The sequence below is a fragment of the Taudactylus pleione genome, unplaced genomic scaffold (genome assembly GCF_031769625.1).
Source record: "Taudactylus pleione unplaced genomic scaffold, aTauple2 ptg000320l, whole genome shotgun sequence".
Lineage (NCBI taxonomy): Eukaryota > Metazoa > Chordata > Amphibia > Anura > Myobatrachidae > Taudactylus > Taudactylus pleione.
In genome coordinates, this window is record NW_028284721.1 from 54,360 (window position 1) to 73,640 (window position 19,281).

At 48.2% G+C, this 19,281-nt stretch overlaps 1 protein-coding gene across 2 annotated transcripts in view; it reads left to right on the plus strand.

The window, feature by feature from the left end:
* The window catches only part of CUL9 (cullin 9), a 104,640-nt gene that overhangs the window by 52,123 nt on the left and 33,236 nt on the right, over positions 1 to 19,281 (plus strand). For both annotated transcript variants that reach the window (XM_088442986.1, XM_088442985.1), the window contains exons 16-24: positions 6,781 to 6,886; positions 7,118 to 7,213; positions 7,322 to 7,497; positions 14,369 to 14,502; positions 14,597 to 14,782; positions 16,263 to 16,369; positions 16,498 to 16,680; positions 17,509 to 17,666; positions 19,041 to 19,263. In XM_088442986.1, the coding sequence (XP_088299112.1) occupies positions 6,781 to 6,886; positions 7,118 to 7,213; positions 7,322 to 7,497; positions 14,369 to 14,502; positions 14,597 to 14,782; positions 16,263 to 16,369; positions 16,498 to 16,680; positions 17,509 to 17,666; positions 19,041 to 19,263 (1,369 nt within the window). The remainder of the gene's footprint in view (positions 1 to 6,780; positions 6,887 to 7,117; positions 7,214 to 7,321; positions 7,498 to 14,368; positions 14,503 to 14,596; positions 14,783 to 16,262; positions 16,370 to 16,497; positions 16,681 to 17,508; positions 17,667 to 19,040; positions 19,264 to 19,281) is intronic.

A 19,281-nucleotide genomic window follows, 5' to 3' on the forward strand; every position in this document is an offset into this window, starting at 1 on the left:
CTTATCCTTACCATAAAGGTAGAGGTAGGATCTGTTATCAGTTTTATGTCTGGTACATAGCATATTTTATAAGAGAGGTTTGCGATTGGAGGCTGGTCTCTCCTGATGCGGTAGTTAATACAATAACTCCGCTTTACACCATCTGTCCCTAGGGTTTTGTATGTGGGTATATACCTATATTCCACGGATGGGAAGCCGCCTGGGATTACCAATAGCTGTCAGCTTTATCCATATATATATATTAATGGTGGCTCTATAGACTAGAGTCAAGTTCTGCAGCTTACATAATGATAGTCGCAATTCCCTACGGCATTGCTTCTGTTATGAACCCTATACATAACTGGGGCCTTCTTGTATGTACATGTGTATATATATATATATATATATAGTAGCTCAGATGGGGTGGTGGTTGGCGTTCCCGCCTCCCAGCGCGGAGGTTGTGGGTTCGGTTCCCACCTTTCCCACATCAGTGTGGAGTTTGTATACTCTCCCTGTGGCACTCTGGTTTACTCCAAATGTGAGTGGCCAACTTGTCACCATATAAATAACTGGTGATTATTTAATCATATGTACTTTAATCCTCCTGGGGTTATAGTTCTGTTCTTGTCAGTCCCTATCTATGACGCCCCCCTTTAGGGTGATCTATGATTATTTTCAACTTTGCACTTGGTAGCAAACTTATAAGACACTAAGAAGGCGGGATATTTGTGTTATGTATGTATATGTGTGTATAATATATGTATGTGTGTGCGTATATATGTATATATATGTATATATATATATATATATATATATATATGTGTGTATATATATATATATATGTAGCATGCTGATCTCCTGAGGCAGGACATGTATAGATATGGCATGCTGATCTCCCCGTGCAGGAGTCTGACAAGTAAACTTGCTGTGTAGGCACTACTCTTCCTTTCAAAGAGATTGCCTTCTCATGCAACTATGTTGTCTGTGTGTATGTGTGTATATATACTGATATATTCCCATTCCTTGTATGAATATTTTCTAATAATTGGAAAAACCTGGTTTTTAACCCTATGGGGGTTATCACTACAGATATATCCCTTCTTTTCTGGGGATAACGAACGCACTCTGTCTATGTACAGGTACCCTTCTCCGTATAGATTCCGGTACTCCATATTATTGTCTTGTCACATATTTTAATACATGAGTGTCTAAAGGGCCCCTAGGTACACTCTATCTGTACATAGAGCATCCAGGTTCTATTCCATCCTCAGGGCTTCATTTGTTAAATTAAATGAAGGCCTAGGGCCACCCGCTGATATAGGCAGGGTCAGGCCTGGATTGTATTAGATTTGTGGGCGTAATACACACTTCACCTTTATAAGTGTTAATGTACTGATACTTACACGAGCAGACCGTTTTCTGTTTTATGAAAAGTTTCTATATGGATACACATCCCTAATATAACCAGCTCAGGTGCAGAGTACTGTTGTACAACCTCCTTGTCTCCACTAACATTTTGCTAGTTTATACAGTGTTTTCTACCTCAACATCTCCAGGCTGAAGTCCGTGCTGTAGAGCATAGGGTCTTAGCCCACTGAAGCTACTCCCTATACTGATGGGGCAGGTTGCTGTGAGATGGAAAAGGTCAGTGACATTCTACATAGCGTCCAGAGGGCTTTTGGACGCTCATAGGTAAGCGGGCTTACCCCACTAATGCCCAACCTGACATGGCATAGCCGTTATTCTCCCTTATGCACCCTAGTGGTGGCCCTAGCAGCCATCCGCTCTGTTAATCAGTTGGCTCTACATTTTAGAGCTTCCCTGGTGCATAGTTTTAACATTGAGATTAGTGACACTATTCTACTAGAATCTGTTGACTGGTACCTGACTGGTACTTTCAGGGTTGTCCTAGTGCTCTAGCCTTGCTGTATGGAATGCTTCCTTATATTGGTAGCTCTCCCTGGGTGGCTGTTGCATACGTGCTCTTTAACTGCTAGGGTATCCTGTGTCTTTCAGAATATGTTCAGGCCAGCAGTTGGTACTGTCTACGCACTTCTATCATGTTGGGAATTGTCTGTTGTTTTGGAGTTTATGGCTGTGATTTTCTTTTCAGCTGCAGGTGTTCAGTCGCTGTTTTCTACTCTGTTTTCGGAGTGGGGTTCTGCTGTCTGACCCTCTGAAGGTATTGTAATCTCAATCCTCTAGATGCTGCCTCTGCTTCGTCCCCAGTGTGATCTCCACTCATGGTCTTTTCCTTCTACTGGTTTACAACTTTGTAGTAGTTGGACCTCCAGAATGGTTGATGGTGACTGTTCGGCCTTGACTTTTACCTCCCTGCAAATCTCTTTGTTAGGAGTCTGTGGACAGGATCAGCACTGTTTCTGTAGATTGGTATCGTTATACTTGTATCTATATGATTATGTCCAACAGTGCTGGTATTCTGCTATCTACGACAGCTGCAGTTTCCTGTTTCCGAATCTGGTACGGTTTTCTCGAATTTTGTTCTCGGGTTACTGCCCTTCTCATATGGATTCTGGTTGGAGCTCTCTGCTCCCAATAGTCTGGTTTGGTCTGTTTTCAGCTGAGTTTACAGGGTTCTGATGCTTCTCACCTGAGGGTGTTTTCTCGCTAGCCACTTATTCCATTCTATTTACGCTGTAAGTTGTGGAAGTTCTGTGTCTGTTCCGCTTGGAGTTCTGATTGTCTCCTGGCTCACTACACTTGATCCTCCGCTCTTGCCTTCCATTGAACCTCTGGTTCTTGGCGGTCCCTGTTTCTGTTGGCCAAAGGGTCGGCATGTTCTCCGCGCTTCCCACCCAGGAGGTTGGCTTTGGGACGTCCCCACTGTCTTGAACTCCAGTGTCCCCTAGTGGATGAAGGAGAAAACAGGATTTTGGTACTTACCGATAAATCCCTTTCTCCGATTCCACAGGGGACACTGGACGCCCGCCCAGCGCTGCGTACCTGCCAGTTGTTTGGTTCCTTCTATGGTTGTGTGACTGCATAATTCCCTGCAGTGGTTTCCTCTGTTCTCCTTCAGTCGGTCTTGTTTCGTTCTGTGGGCTTCTCCTTCTCCTTGTTTTCCTGTTGTCCTCCGTCTCCTCTCGGGCTCAGTTCTTAAACTGGGGCTGATGGGGCATAGAGGGGGAGGAGCCAGTCACACTTCTAGATTTTTTTTAAAGTGCCAGGCTCTACTCTACCACCGTCTATACCCCACTGTCTTGAACTCCAGTGTCCCCTGTGGAATCGGAGAAAGGGATTTATCGGTAAGTACCAAAATCCTGTTTTTTTGCCTATCATGTCTGATAAAGGGAGTATTTTCAGAGATAAATTCTAATGGTGTTTCCTCAGTAACTTCCTTCACCTGTAGGAAATGCCAAGCTAATTTGGACAGTTTTACACAGATCTTTTATGAACTGCGTGCAAGGCTACCGATTGCCATTCACCCTTGCCTACAGTGTGTGGCACTGATCTGGCAGAGCCAGCCTGGGCCAGATCTTTGGCACAGTCTATAGCTGCACATCCTCAGGCAGCAAGCATGTAGGTCCTTCCCTCTACTTTTGTCACTGAGGCTTCTGTGACAGATGCTACGGACTTTGCCATTTTCAGGTGAAGTCTTATTTGGGCCTGAGTGAGTTGATCAGTCAGTTGACAGGTGGTAAGAGTTCATTCCTACCAATAAACTTTCCTTATGCAATGGACTTAATAATTTTTGGTCTTTACATCATGTTAGAAAAGGAAAATTGCAGTTCTCAAGAGAGCAGTTCTCTACCACCAGTGGACATCATAGAGGTAAGCTGGCATAGTAGTCAAGAAGCCAGTGTCCAGCCCTCAGACAGCCTGTCTGAATAATGGGCGACACACCCATTCAGCGACAGCTGGTTCAATTCACTACCAATTCTTGTATGAATGGCATCATGGAGCTGGTGTATATATCATAAAAATTTTCAGAACCTTTATCCAGCTGATTTTTCACTACAGTTTTCCAATGGACCAGCTAAAACACCAGGCTGTGACAGAGGGCTTTCAGACTCTACTCAATGCAGGGATAATCATCACAGTACCTGCAGATCAGAGTTGGACTCATTCTATTTAAACCTGTTCTTGGTCCTGAAATCAAGTAGACAACAGTCTTTAGGACCACAAGTTTGTTGTCCTCCACCATTGGTTTTAGGGTCTATGGTCCCCAGTGAAAACAACACTTCCGATCAATGTCCTGGAGTTTAGGGCGGCCCTAAATACCTTTTAATAAGAGCCAACATATCTTGTGGGAAAGTCAGAATTCAATCGGCGTACATCAATCATCAGGAAAGCACAACGGGCTTCCTTGCTGTGAAGGAAACCAAGCCGGCTCATGTACTGGGTAGAACAGTATGTGCTGGCAATATTGGCAATGTTTAATAGGTCTTGGAAAACTGGTGCGAATGTTTGTCTCTTTAGACACTACCACCCAAGAGTACAGCCATTCATTCTGGACATCTTTTAGCAGATGGGATAACCCAGACATCAATATAATGGCACATTGAGTGAAGAAAAAAGTGATGTAGATTGGAGATCGCTCAAGGGCCAGCAATCTCCAATTGGTTCAATTTATTTTTTTCTTCTTCAGGGTCCATAGGGCTCCACAGGGAGATAATAGGGTGTAGGTGGGACTTGGAGGACCAGACACCAACAGCAAAGCGTTTTCAATCCCAGGATGCTCCAGTCCTTCCCCCTATACCCCGCCCACAGCCTGAAGGCAACTCAGTTACGTTGGTGTCCGGCAGGACCTGAGTCACCGTTATAATGGTGGGGCTGCTATTAAGCAGTCCTAGCTTATTTTTATGATTTACTTTTTATTTTACTACAGAGCAGCAGCACAAGACAGTCCCTTGGATGTCTGCACTGCTGCTCCATCATCCCTCTGCGGCGCCGTGACACAAGCCCTCGGCGAGGTACTCCCGGCGGGGCTCTGAGGGGGACCAAGCTAGCAAGGCTCCCAGACTGGAGTCAAGGGGACAGGTAAGTCGGGGACCCGCGTCAATGCTAGCAGTCTTGCCTCCCGTCTCAGGAGACAGACCGGATGCGCTGAAGTGGACACCGGTTCGTCCGGGACTCCACTAGACCACCAAGGCATTACAAGCACTGGCGCAGGGCACAATTTAAGGCCAGGGACCCGGTGGTTAATATCAGCATAGGGGAGATAGCGCTCTCCCTGCGGCCCCTCCCCAAGCTCAGAGCGCCATTCCACTGCACTCTTGCTGCTCTTCCCTCACCCTCCATCCCCTCTGGGACTCACGGCAGCCATTTTCTGCATTCAAGTCTTCGGGAACGCTGGGTCCAGTCTCCCTGTATACCTCTCCCTAAGGCCAGGTTATACAGCGCTATATCCTACCAGCCACTGCTGTTATTGTAGTTGATTTTAGTGCCCACCGCAGTTCTATTACATATTCTGCATTGTATGTGCTAGTGCTGCTCTATGTTTCCTTTTTACTATAACTGTCAGCTTATACCTTTCCCTTTATTCCACTATAACCCTGGCATAATAAGATATAAGGGGGTTCATTGTACCTCACATCTCCCTATATTTGTGAGGGCTATCACATACTATATAGCGGTGTTGCGCACTACACTGTGCCACATAGCACATACATCTGGGTTACTCACTGCACTGTGCCAGATCATGTTTTACTTTATTCTTACAGCTGCGTCTGGCAAGGGCAAGAATAACAAGCAACCGGCTGCTCCCACTCTGGTGTCTTGGAAGTCCTGCTCAGAGGGCCTCATTCAGGATGGTCTTTCTGCATCTTGTTATACTGCCCCTGGCCTATCAGCCCTTGTGTCCTCTCCACAGGACCCACCCTGGGGTGCTTTTTCACAGGTGTTGGCAAAAATTGCGGACCACCTAGCGGTCCCTGTGGTAGCTCCCCCCATAGTTCCCCCTATGGGATGGCCACAGCAGGTACTCCCTGCAAATCCTTTGCCTCCCCCCTGGGTAGATGCATTTTCTACCTAGTGCAGAGTCTGGGGGATACCTCTACATCTTTTCACCAAAAGCTGCAAAAGGAGGAGACCCTTATCTAGTAAACATACCAAGCATTCTGTGCTATCTTCCCCGTCCACCCAGCTATCAGATTCTGATTTATCATCTGGGGAGGCAGAAGATGCAGATCTTTCTCACTCTGACTCCCCCTCGGGTGAGGAGAACCCCCCCCCCCCTCCGTAAGCTAAATGCAAAAATTTCCTGCATTTGTAAGAGTTGTAAAATCTATCCTTCAAATTGAAAAGGTAGAACCCACTTCTAGGGCAAAAGAGACACTGTTTAAACGACAGAAGGTAGTCTTGACAGTTTCCTCACTCTGACCAGCTATCTGATCATATGAGTGAAGCATGGAATATGCCAAGTAAAAGGTTTCAGCTGCCTAAACGCTTGATTTCCTTTTACCCTCTTCCAGCTACTGATTGCACTAAATGGGAAGTTCCCCCTGCAGTGGATTCCCACGTGACACGTCTAGTAAAGAATGCTACCATACCTATCCATACTGCAACCTCCTTGAACGAGACTACGGATAGAAGGATGGAAACTTGTCTAAAATCTCTTTACTGTCTCACAGGGGCTAGATTTGATGGAAAATGTACCTAATATGAACATACAACTATTTCTCTATTGCCCCCTCAGCTGTGGTGCACTAGGCAGGTGCCAAATTCCCCATGATGGTAAATACCCGCCCTGGTAGCGGGCAGATGAGTATATGTCGGAGTAAATTGCACAGATATCAGCAGGTATCTTATGTAAATGTATTTGTTTGCACCCCCTTGCAGGCAGCTGGTTCTGATTGTGGCCAGCGAAGATTCCAGTTACATGCCGGCTCGGGTAGTGGTGATGGGAGGAGAGAACGTCTCCAGTATCAACACGGAGCTGAATGCGGTAAGTGCCCCCAGACCCTGTCTGCTGCTCCATCCCGCCCCATTTGGCTGATATTTTATATTCTTTTTAAAGTTTCTCTTCTACTAAAAAAATAAAACATTTAATGTCAGAAATTGATGTCTGTATTAGTTTTGCCGTAAAGGGGGCTACGAGGACCCCCTACCATTGACCAGGCCTAGTTGTAGATCTGTGTTGTCCTCATGGTATTTTTTGCTTTTTGCCAATAATCAGGTGAACATCTCCAGCACCGCCGGCCGCGTCGTGCTCCTCGAGAACGTCACCCGCTTCTGGCCGATCATTCAGATCAAGATAAAGCGCTGCCAGCAGGTGAAGTCACTGACTTGTGGTTATGTTTGTCGCTTAGGAAACATACCCTAATGTATTGGCCTCTGTATCATAAACTGTGTGTGTGTTTTTTGGATTGAATCTCTGCAGGGTGGTATTGACACGCGTGTGCGAGGCGTGGAAGTCTTGGGACCAAAGCCGACTTTCTGGCCAGTGTTTAAGGAACAGCTCTGCAGAAGAACGTTCTTGTTCTACACCAGCAGAGCTCACAGCTGGGGACAGGAGATCTGTGAGAAGAAGGAACACTTACTGCAGCTGTTTAGCAGGTGAGTAAAGTCACCTGGGTCACAGTAAGAGGTCTTAGATGGACAGGAGATCACCGGTGCTTTAGTAACATCGACAACATTGTCATGGTAGCAATGACCACACCTGAATTGTATTGGTTGGACCACATTGTGGTGCACTCAAGTATCTACAAGCTCTGTTTGGAGGCTGGGTTCACCTTATACTGTGAGTTATGTGAAATGTTGGTGCCACGCAAACTACTAGTATAACTAATGACTAGATGACAGTTTGTTGTTGATGTGGTGGAGTTGGCATGGTCTGTAGTGTTGAGGTTGTTTTGAGACGCTAGGTATTTCTACTTCAGGGTCCATAGGGTATCCACAGGATACCTTGGGGTATAGGTGATGACGTCAGTCTTCAGGCACCACAGAGTTAAAGTTTTCAGCCTCCCAGGATGCATCTGGGTCCCTCTCCTATACCCCGCCCCCGAGCCAAGGCATCCCAGTTTCGTCGGTGCCTGGCCGGAGTCGGAGGCACTGTGCAGAGGGGGGCTATGAAGAGCCCCTGAAGTTTCTTTTAAAGGCAGCGCTGGCTGCACATCTGGGAGTACAGCATGGACAGTCAGTACTGACGTCCATGCCGTCTCCCCTACACCCCGCCGGTACCAGAACGCCGGTACTGATCCGGGGATGCTGGTAGACATCTGGGGTCACGGCTAGCGGTGTCCCCAGATGTTTTGGACCATGGCCGGATCCAAGGGGATGCAGGTAAGCAGCGGGGTCCCGCGGTGGGTCCCCGCTGGTCACATGGTCCTGAGTCCCCAGGCAGGGGGCTCCCTGGGGACTGGCTGCAGCGTGGAGCCAGGCAACCAACCTGCGCTTCCACTACCCCCTGGGACAGCGGGCCGCTGCTGAGCGGCATGCGCTGCGGCGTCCCAGGGGTTAAATGCATGCCAGGGGAGCGCGTTTTCCCTGTCTCACAGCCGGCGCCTCCCCTGCTGCACACAGCCTCTCTGCTCTGCCTGATTGGCCACAGTGTGTCAGCTGTCCTCCCCAGGCCGGCCTCCTTCATCTTCTGCTCCTCGGTGGCCATCTTTAAAGCATGGTGAACACTGCTGGAAGCCTGTGAGCGGTGGCATTGCTGTCTGGGTCCCCCAGCATACCTCTCCTCTGTTTGTCACAGGTCAGTGTATGCAGCGCTGAGTCCTACCAGCCTGAGGGTCTGAGTAGTTGAGAATCAGCGCTAATAGTGCAGGGATTTGTTTCTTCTGCATTGTATGTGACTGAACTGCTAGCCTGCTGTCTGTACTTTCACTTTCTACTGTCAGCTTTATTACTGTCCCTGATCTTGCTCTGCTCAAAGCCCTTGCGGTGCGCGGTGTGCAGGGTGTTATTCACACTATACCAATACGTATAGGTGTGAGTGTCACATACTTACCATCATGTCTGAGACTGATTTTCCTCTCCAGCTCATGTGTACTAAATGTAAGGTACCAATAGCGGAGGGGGAGGGTAACGCGGAGGGGTTATGCCCCCAGTGCCTGGCACTGTCACGGCCGATTATGGTCACGGTCCCGGTACAGGAACCTCCCTGGGCTTGTTTCGCTAAGGCGCTTACAACCCTTGTGGGCCAGCTAGCTCCGCCACCTGCGTTTACCCAGACGGGTTTGTCCCAGCAGTCAGTGGTGTCGTCACCCATGCGGGAGTTCCCGAGACAATTGATGGTACCCCACAGTCTCCCTGTCCCTTCCCAGGTTTCTCCGGAGCCTGCGTGGGTTAATACTCTTAACTACATCGGTTCAGCAATTGTCCGATGTTTTACAGGGGGAGTCTGTGTTGCGGCCTCATAACGGCCGGTGGCGTCTTTATCTGCTCCTTATGGGGATGACAATGAGACGTCAGATCATGCGGAGATTCTGGATCTATCTGACCAAGAACCTCTCCGTACCAAAGAGCCGGACGCTAAGTCCAAGGTGTATATCCCTGGTCTTATTCGAGCGGTCCGCTCGGCTTTAGTTATTGAGGATATTGATCCTTTGGTGGCCACATTCATATATGCCTTTTTAAGGATATTAAGGGTGAGGCTACGGTTTTCCCTCTTTCTGATCAATTAGTGGATCATTTAGAGGAGGCGTGGAAAAATCCAGGTAAACGGTTTCAGCCCCAGAGACGCTTAGCCGTGGCTTATCCGTTTGCGGTCAATTATTTTTCTAAGCGGGAATCCCCTACGCAAGTGGATTCACATGTCACACGCCTAGTCAAAAGTGCCACGTTGCCTATGCCTTCGATGTCATCCTTGAAGGATGTCACTGACCGCAAGGTGGAGATCTGCCTCAAATCCGTTTATTCCCTTGCAGGGAAGCATCCAGACCGGCTCTGGCCGTGTGTTGGGTAGCCAGAGCTATGGAGCGCTGGGCGGATAATTTGGAGGCGTCTTTGGACTCTGACTGTTCGGCTGAACAGACCGAGTTGGTGGGCAATCTCCGAGACTCGGCCACTTACATTAATGAAGCGGCTTTAGATATTTGTATGCTCACCTCTAGGATCTCCTCTGCAGCTGTGGCTGCTCGTCGCACCTTATGGTTGCGTTCTTGGAAAGCGGACGCGGATTCCAAAAAGGGATTAGAAGGTCTGGACAGGTACTATTTGGTCCAGATCTGGACAAAATTGTAGTTACGTTGGCAGCAGCAAAATCTGCATGTCTTCTGACTGCTACGATTCCTTCTAGTGCTGGTGGGTCGTCCTTTTGGCCTCACAGGGCCCAAGGTAGGCCTAAAGTACAGTCCTTTCCACGGCAGGCTGGGGCCAAGAAATTGTCCAAGCCCAAGAAATAGGTCAGATAACAAACCTGCGGCCTGACGGTCCAGGCCTCCTTTTGGGGGACCCCAAAGTGGGGTGCGCCTGCTTCAGTTCGCCCGGTGCTGGTCGCAGTGCATGTTCCAATTTCCCAGAGGGGTCTGGGTTTCTATTCCATTCTATTTTTGGTGCAGAAACCCAATGGGTCTTACCGTTCAATACTAAACCTAAAGGCCCTCAGCAAGTCCTTCAGGGTGCCTCTGTTTCGGATGGAGACCCTGCGGTCCATTATTCTGGCACTGGAACCTGGGGACTACATGGTGTCATTGGACATCCAGGACGCTTACCTGCATGTCCCTATTCTTTTGCGCCATCAGCAGTTCCTCAAATTGGCAATCTGCAACGAACATTTCCAGTTCCGGGCACTGCCTTTTGGCCTGGTGACTGCTCCACGGGTATTCACCAAGGTCATGGCGGCTCTCCTGCGGACGCAGGGAGTCCGACTGTTGCCTTATCTGGACGACCTCCTGTTGATAGCGGGGTCTCCAGAGCTTCTTTTACACCATCTGGATCTGACGATTGCGGTACTGCAACGTCACGGCTGGTTGACAAACTGGCAGAGGTCCACTCTCACCCCGTCTCAGAGGATCCTGCACCTCGGGGCCTTATTGGACTCCAGGCAGCAGTGGATCTTTGTGATGGAGGAAAAGATCCTTGCTTTGTAGTTGAGGGTGCGCAGTTGTCTGCAGTGTCGTCGAGTGTCGATACACTTGGCAAAGAGGTTATTGGGCTCAATGGTGTCGGTATTCGACATGGTGGAGTACGCCCAATGTCACTCCAAACCTCTGCTGCTATTGATCCGGTCCAGATGGAATGGATTGCCTCAGTGTCTCAAGTCCCAGACGATGGGGCTCACTCTGGATGTTCGCCTGTCTCTAACCTGGTGTTTGTAGACGACCCACCTCAACAAGGGTCGCCCGTTCTGGGTGGCGAACTGGGTCTTGTTAACAACGGACGCCAGTCTCCGGTGCTGGGGAGCTGTCACGGGTCCACACTTGTTTCAGGGCAGGTGGACTCGGGCGGTAGCGGAGCTTCCAATAAACATTTTGGAGCTCCATGCGGTGTCAAGAGCTCTCCAGCGGGCACAGCCGGTTCTTCAGGGTCACCCTGTGCAGGTCCCGTCGGACAACGCCACCACGGTGGCCTATTTAAACCAGCAAGGAGGAACCGGGAGAGTGGTCTTTATACCAGGACGTCTTTCGGAGTCTGGTGGACAAGTGGGGTCTTCCAGAGATAGACCTCATGGCGTCCCGGCACAACAACAAGTTGCCGGTGTACGGGTCTCGAACATGAGACGAAAAGGCGTCTCTGGTGTATGCCCTGTCCGTCTAGTAGACGTTCCAGTTTGCCTACCTTTTCCCTCCGTTTTCCCTTCTTCCGCGGGTATTACGGAAATTCAAATCAAGAAGGAGGTACGCTACTGTTGATAGCTTCCGAGTGGCCCAGACGGCACTGGTTCTCCGACCTCCAGAGTCTGTCAGTAGACGTTCCTCTGAGGTTACCATTACGACCGAATCTGCTGTCATAGGGTCCTTGTCTTCACCCGGACCTGACTCGGTGTGGCTGTTGAAACGGTCATGCTAAGGTCCAGAGGGTTTTTCTAGCTCCGTGGTGCAAACCATACTAAGAGCTCGTAAACCTTCCTCGGCAAGAATCTACCATCGTGTGTGGCATACTTTCTTCCGGTGGTGTAGACCTAGAGGGTATTCCCTTAGGGAGTTCCGCCTGTCTAGGGTGTTGGCTTTCCTACAGGCTGGACTGGATCATGGGCTTCGCCTGGCTTCTCTGAAAGTGCAGGTGTCTGCCCTGTCAGTCTGGTTTCATCGTAGGATTGCTGCGCTCTCTGATGTGCACACCTTTATGCGAGGTGTTCTTCGCATTCAGCCACCTTTTGTTCCACCGGTGGCGCCTTGGAATTGGGCTGTGGTCCTGAGAGTTCTCTAGGGGCCGCCGTTTGAACCACTGGACTCAGTGGACTTTAAATGGCTTACAGCTGAAACCATATTCCTTCTGGCCATTGCCTCGGCCAGACGGATTTCGGATTCAGGGGTTCTCTCTTGTAGACCCCCTTTTCTGATTTTTCATAGGAATAGGGCGGTGCTTCGCACTCGTCCGGGATTCCTTCCCGAAGTGGTATCCAGTTTTCACATCAATGAAGAAATTGTTGTGCCGGCTTTCAATTCACCTGGACTTTCAGTGGGTGACGCCACTTGGGATGTTGTGCGGGCATTGAGAATTTATGTTGACCGCACTTCTTCTTTTAGGAAGTCAGACGCCTTGTTTGTCCTCTATGGCTTCCGTAAAAAGGGTTGGCCTGCTTCAAAGTAGACTTTGGCAGGCTGTATTCGTATGGCAATTTCAGAAGCTTATCATCATGAAGGTCTTCCAGTTCCCTCCTTGGTGAGGGCTCATTCCACTAGGTCTGTGGGTCCTTCATTTGCAGCTAGACGTGGTGCCTCTGCAGTTCAGATCTGCAAGGCTGCTACGTAGTCTTCTGTCAATACCTTTGTGAGGTATTACGCTTTTGACATCTTTGCCTCTCAGGATGCTTCCTTCGGGCGGCGGATTCTCCTCTCAGCACAGGAGCGTCCCCACCCTTAAAGGATACTGCTTTGGGACATCCCCAAGGTATCCTGTGGATACCCTATGGACCCTGAAGTGGAAAATATGAGATATGGTAAGAACTTACCCTTGTTATCTCTATTTCTACGAAGTCCATAGGGTTCCACAGGACTCCCGCCCTGTCGCACCTGTACTGCAGATGGGCTTTATTCTGGTCACCGGTTTTTCCGTCTCCCTATGGTGAGAATGTGATTCCTGTGAGTGTCCAGATTTTTTTTTTTTTTCTTCTCTCTCTTTCTTCTCCTCCTCCGGCCTATGGCTTGTGACGTAACTGAGATGCCTTGGCCCGGGGGCGGGGTATAGGAGAGGGACCCAGATGCATCCTGGGAGGCTGAAAACTTTAACTCTGTGGTGCCTGAAGACTGACGTCATCACCTATACCCCAAGGTATCCTGTGGAACCCTATGGACTTCGTAGAAATAGAGATAACAAGGGTAAGTTCTTACCATATCTCATATTTTCTGTGGGCTCTTCCCTGTCTCTGGCCTGTGTCATTTGCAGCTCTACATTCTTCTGGTTTGTGCAGCTGTCCTGTCCTTTCCTTCCCTCATTCCCTGCCTAGGAAGGAGGAGTATGCCTGGGGTTCAGCCTGGAGGAGAGACGGTGGTAAAAATGTTTGCTTCCTCCAGATGTCACTCTAAATTGACTCATGCCAAGTCCATTGTGTATGCCCTGCATGCAACTTGAGGGGAGCATACCACCAACCGCTCTTGTCTGTGAGTGTGCACCCTGATATGGCGAAGCTCTCACAGCTCGCCCCAGGCTCTTTAGAGCCAAGCATTTATAAAGGGTTTATTGGGGCTAGAATTTCAGCTCAGCAGTCTCTGCACACCCTGCAATCTTGGATACGGTTACTGGAGTCCTTGAGGACAAGAGAGTCCCTACTGTTTTCTGGGGAGGTCCTGTTCTATCCCAAACTAGATACATAAATTTCACAGCCTTTTGGGGCCTTGTCAGACAAATGTTCCCAAGCAGCCACTGGGGTATAGAGGGGGAGGAACTTTGCTATTAAATTTTAATTGACCAAACACTGTCACCTTAATCACTACCCTTGGTAATTCAGTGCCCATCAATCGACTGTGAGACAGGATTTAATGCAAATGCAAAAATCCAGGTTTTTTTTAGATTTAAGACCATAGGACAGCTTGTGTCACTGTGTTTGGTGCAAAGTTAGTATTGTAGGATTAGTGCATTAGAGAGAAATGGGGGCAATAATGGTTTTGTTGTGGGATAACATAAAAATTTTAAGAGAAACTGAAATACAGGGAAAATAGATTATACATTACAAAACCGTTTATAATCTCATTGCAATGGGTGTGGAAATTGGCTATGTTATGCAATATAGAGTGTGATAAAAATGTAACAGAATGGCATGTATAGAGTGGAGAAGTGTCTTATATGAAGAGGGTGGTCTTGATGTAATGTGTTGTTTCAGATTGAACCGTGCATTGTCACACGAGCAGGTGTTTGCAGAGCGCTTTCTACCAGATGACGAGGCTGCGCAGGCCCTAGGCCGGATGTGCTGGGAGGCGCTTATTACCCCCCTAGTACAGAGCATCACTACCTCAGGTACAGAATATTCCATCTTGGAATAACATTACTCCAGGATGAACGATGGGGCGGCTGAACCCGCAACATTCCTTTTTTTTTTTTTTTGTTCCAGACCCTGAAGGAGTAAGCCCCCTGAGCTGGCTTCTCACGCGGTACCTGGAGAACATTCAGGTCTGTAGACACCCAAAGTCACGAACTTCTGTCTTCAACTCCCGCGTGCGCAGACTGACTCATCTACTGGTTCATGTGGACAACAGCCCCCCGGACACTGCCGAACTCAAACCCCTGGGCAAAACAAGTGAGTTTATTACAAAGTAAACCCTTTTTGTGCTGGGCGCCTGTAGACAGAAAGGTGTTCAGTTTTCAAAAAATATGGTCTGAGTTCTGAGAAGCTTATGCTCACTGGGTGCAGTTGTCTTCTCCAGTCAGCGCTATGACTATTGTTCAAGGAAATCTGTTGTCGGGTGTATACTAATGATCAACGGTGGAATAATAACTCAATGGGCAGCAGATGCTGCGTCACAGCTTAGCTGCCTTATTATTGGGACTCCCTAAGTGCTTGGTGGGAGCTGATTCATTAACTTTTGTGTTTAGTTGCTACAGAGTTTCGTAGTGTTGCTGTGTTTAGTGACCAAAGACATGGAGTGGCTAGTTAAGAGGCAGAAAATTGGACGAGGAGGTGTGTGATGGCACATTGGGTGGGCTGTGTAGGAGGTGGATAAAATGACTTGTATAGGATGTGGGTGATGGAACATTGGGAGGAACTGTGTAGGAAGTAGGTGATGGGACATTGGGGGTGGGGGCTGTGTAGGAGGTGGGTAACGAGACATTGGGGAGACTTTATAGTAGGTGGGAGAAGGGACATCGGGAGGAGCTGTGTAGAAGTTGTGTAGGAGATGAGTGATGGTACATTGGGGAGGAACTGTGTTGGAGATGTGTGAAGGGATATTGGGAAGAGCTGTGTATTAGGTGGATGAAGGGACATAAGGAGGAGCTGTGTAGGAGGTGGGTGATGGGACATCAGAAGAAGCTGTGTAGGTGATGGGACGTTGGGGAAGCTGTGTAGGTGATGGGTGATTGGACATTGTGGTGAAACTAGTAATTGAGTGATGAGACATCAAACGGAAGTAGAGTATGAGGTAAGTGAAGAGACATTGGGGGAGCTGTGTAGGATGTGGGTGATTTGACATTGGGAGGGCTGTGTAGGAGGTGGATGATGGGACAACAGGAGGAAATGGAGTAGGAGGTGGGTGAAGGGACTCTGCGGGCACTGTGTAGTAGGTGGGTAAGAGGACATCGTGGGGGGCTATGTGATAGGTGGTTAAAGGGATTTCTGAATGAGCTGAGTAGGAGGTGGGTGATGGGACATCAGGAGAAATTTGAGTAGGAGGTGGGTGATGGGACATTGGGGAGAGGAGCTGTGTAGGAGGTGGATGAGGGGACATTGGAAAGTGCTATGTAGGTGGTGTGTAAAGGGAAATTAGGGAGTTTTATAGGAGATGTGTAAAGGGACATTGGGGAGGGGGTGTGTAAAGGGACATTGGAGAGGAAATGTGTAAAGGGACATTGGGGAGGAGGTGTGTGAAGGGACATTGGGGAGGAGATGTGTAAAGGGACATTGGGAAGGAGGCCTGTAAAGGGACATTGGGGAGGAGGCCTGTAAAGGGACATTGGGGAGGAGGCCTGTAAAGGGACATTGGAGAGGAGGTGTGTAGGAGGTCAGTCTTGCAATCAGACATTAGAAGGTGTACTCTGCCTATGTCTACTTCTCTTCACAGATGGGAAAAGCCGGGATTCTTCCAGGGTGTCTGCGAAAGTCTCCAGTTTGGGCTTGAGCAGTATGGCTGGTATTGCTCAGTGCTGGCAGGGAGTGGTTCAGAAGCAGGTAAGTGACATGGCTAATGCAGAGGTCATTGTGATTGTGAATGAGCTCTGCCTATAAAATCCTGATTCATCTCCAACAAGTTGGGTCTGTTTCTGTAGTACAATGTAATCTTTATTTTTTATCCCCAGGTGCAGCGCTTTCTGGAGGCGTCATGGAATGATGTAGATGTGGTTCCCCGGTTTTGCTCTCTGTACCTGACGCTTAGACGGGCAATGGAGGAGATGTTTGGCCAGCAGACACGGTTTTTGCTCTCTCTACGCCAGGGGTTTTGCGAGGGGCTGTTAAAGCTTTCATTCCTGACCGCCCTACATGTGAGTCTGTGTTATTAGCACCCCATTACAAAGCTGCTAATATCAGGCCACACCACTCGTCCACCCAATCTACATCCATATGCTTCCAGCCACAGCCATTTAGAACAGCAGCACACACATTATATCAGTATTAGAAACCTCATGCCTGGAAAGATCAACTGTTGGCAGATATACATTGTATGTCTGTATGTAACCAAATCCCCACCTCCTGCATGTGTCTGTAGCCCACGCTCTCTTTTGTGGCCTGGGCCCATCTATCCCCATTGAGTCCTCTGGGCCCCCCCTTCCCCTTTGTGTGGCTTGGCTATCTCCCCCTTCTCCACTGTGTGTCCTACGTGAGCCACCACCGATCTTTGTTGTGTGTCCTGGCTGCTTCTCTCACCTCATTGTGTGGCCTGGCTGTTTTCCTCACCTCATTGTGTGGCCTGGCTGTTTTCCTCACCTCATTGTGTGGCCTGGCTGTTTTCCTCACCTCATTGTGTGGTCTGGCTGTTTTCCCCACCTCATTGTGTGGCCTGGCTGTTTTCCTCACCTCATTGTGTGGCCTGGCTGTTTTCCTCACCTCATTGTGTGGCCTGGCTGTGTTCCTCACCTCATTGTGTGGCCTGGCTGTTTTCCTCACCTCATTGTGTGACCCTGTTTCTCCCACCCCCATTGTGTGGAATGGTTCATCACTCCAGCCTGTGACTCTGTCCTCCCACACAAGTGGCAGCCCAACTCTCACCACATCTTTGTGCAGCCCCCTCCCAGCCACCACCATCATGTATCCCATCCAAAGCCCCTCGTGTCTGGTGGCAGGTTGCATTACTTTATGCCACTACTTTGCAGGTAACGGAGCAGTTTGCTCGGTACATTGATCAGAAGATGATTGCCATTCGCGCCAATTCTTCGGATTTACAGTCACTGGAGCATCTCCAGCAATTCTTGGAATTTGTTCTTTTCCTGGCTGAGTTGGAACTCGCTAATTCCTTCGAGCATTTCTACAGGTCAGTAAGTTCCCATTGTAAGCATGTGTCTGTATAGAGGCTGTGTATGTGTGTGTGTGTGTATGTATGTATGTATGTATGTGTGTGTGTGTATGTGTGTATATATATATATATATATATATATATATATATATGTATGTATATATATATATATATAAATATATATATATGTGTGTATATATATATATATATATATATATATATATGTGTGTGTGTGTGTATATATATATATATATACACAGGCATTGTGTGTGTATATTATTATTATCCTTTATATATGTCGCCACAAGTGTTCCGCAGCGCCTTGCAAAGTACATAAATCATTTGACAACTGACTTACAGTACAAAATAGGACCATGACATGGATAATATACATTGCTACATTAGTGACCATAACACCTAGATATGCAACAGAGCGTAAGCAACCAAGTGTTAGGTGCCCTGGTGGGGGGTAAGAAGTAGGTGAAAGTAAAGTAAGGAGAAGCACAAGAGGGTAGAGGCCCTGCTCGTAAGAGCTTACATTCTAAAGTATATAGAGGCATTGTCTGTGTATGTGGGTGTGTATAGAGGCATTATGTGTGTGTGTGTGTGTGTGTGTGTGTGTGTGTGTGTGTGTATATAGAGGGTGTGTTTTTGTATATATATAGAGGCATTGTTTGTGTTGGGTGTATACAGACAGTGTACTTTGTGTGTTTGGTATATACAGGCTGTGTAATTTGTGTAGGGTGTATATAGACAGTGTGGTGTGTGTGTGTTGGTTATACACAGGCATTGTAGTGTGTGTGTGTGTTTGGTGTTTACAGGATGTACATGTGTGTAGGGTACATTATATACAGACATATGAAACATGTTGGTTATATACAGGCATCGTAGTCTTTGTGCTGTACAGTGTAGGTGTATAAAAGCTAGTAATGTGTGTAGGGTACATACGGACAATGACTCTGCCTACATTGGTCCAGATGAACTGGCAGTGGTACAGGTGATCAGAAACGGATGTGATCACGTGCATGTGAGATTAACCGGTGGCAACTCCCGCACCAGATCAGGGTGCATAGGTTTTTTCAGCACAAATCTTCAACTGAGCTAATGCACATAGAGAATACAATATAATACCAGTCCCATTATAGCCAACCACTTGGGGCACAATCTGGTAACAGTGAGATTCCTCTTCCATCTTCCACTGTATAGAAGCAGTGCTATCACTGGTTGTGTACTGAAGCAGTATGATGTGTAAGTGTGTATGTATATGTGTATAATAAACATATAAACAGATATATATATGTAATATGGCCACTGCCGACCCCCCACCCCCCCCCCATCCCGTATACTTTGCATTGTTATTTCCAGCAAGTTTGCCGCGACGCTGTGTTTCAGGCATTACCTAGCCGATCGGCTACTCACCTTGGGACCATGCTGGCTGGAGAACTCGGTGGTAGATCACATTGGCATTTGTTTCCCAAACCGGTTCCCTCAGGAGATGCTAAAAAATCTGGAGGAGGCAAACGTTCTGCAGAGAGAAGAGCATCTGTTCCGTCTCCAGGAGCTGGATGAAGGGCTCTTATCGGATGAGGAGCAAGAGGAGGAGGAGGAGGCAATGGTGAGAGCAGAATAGACT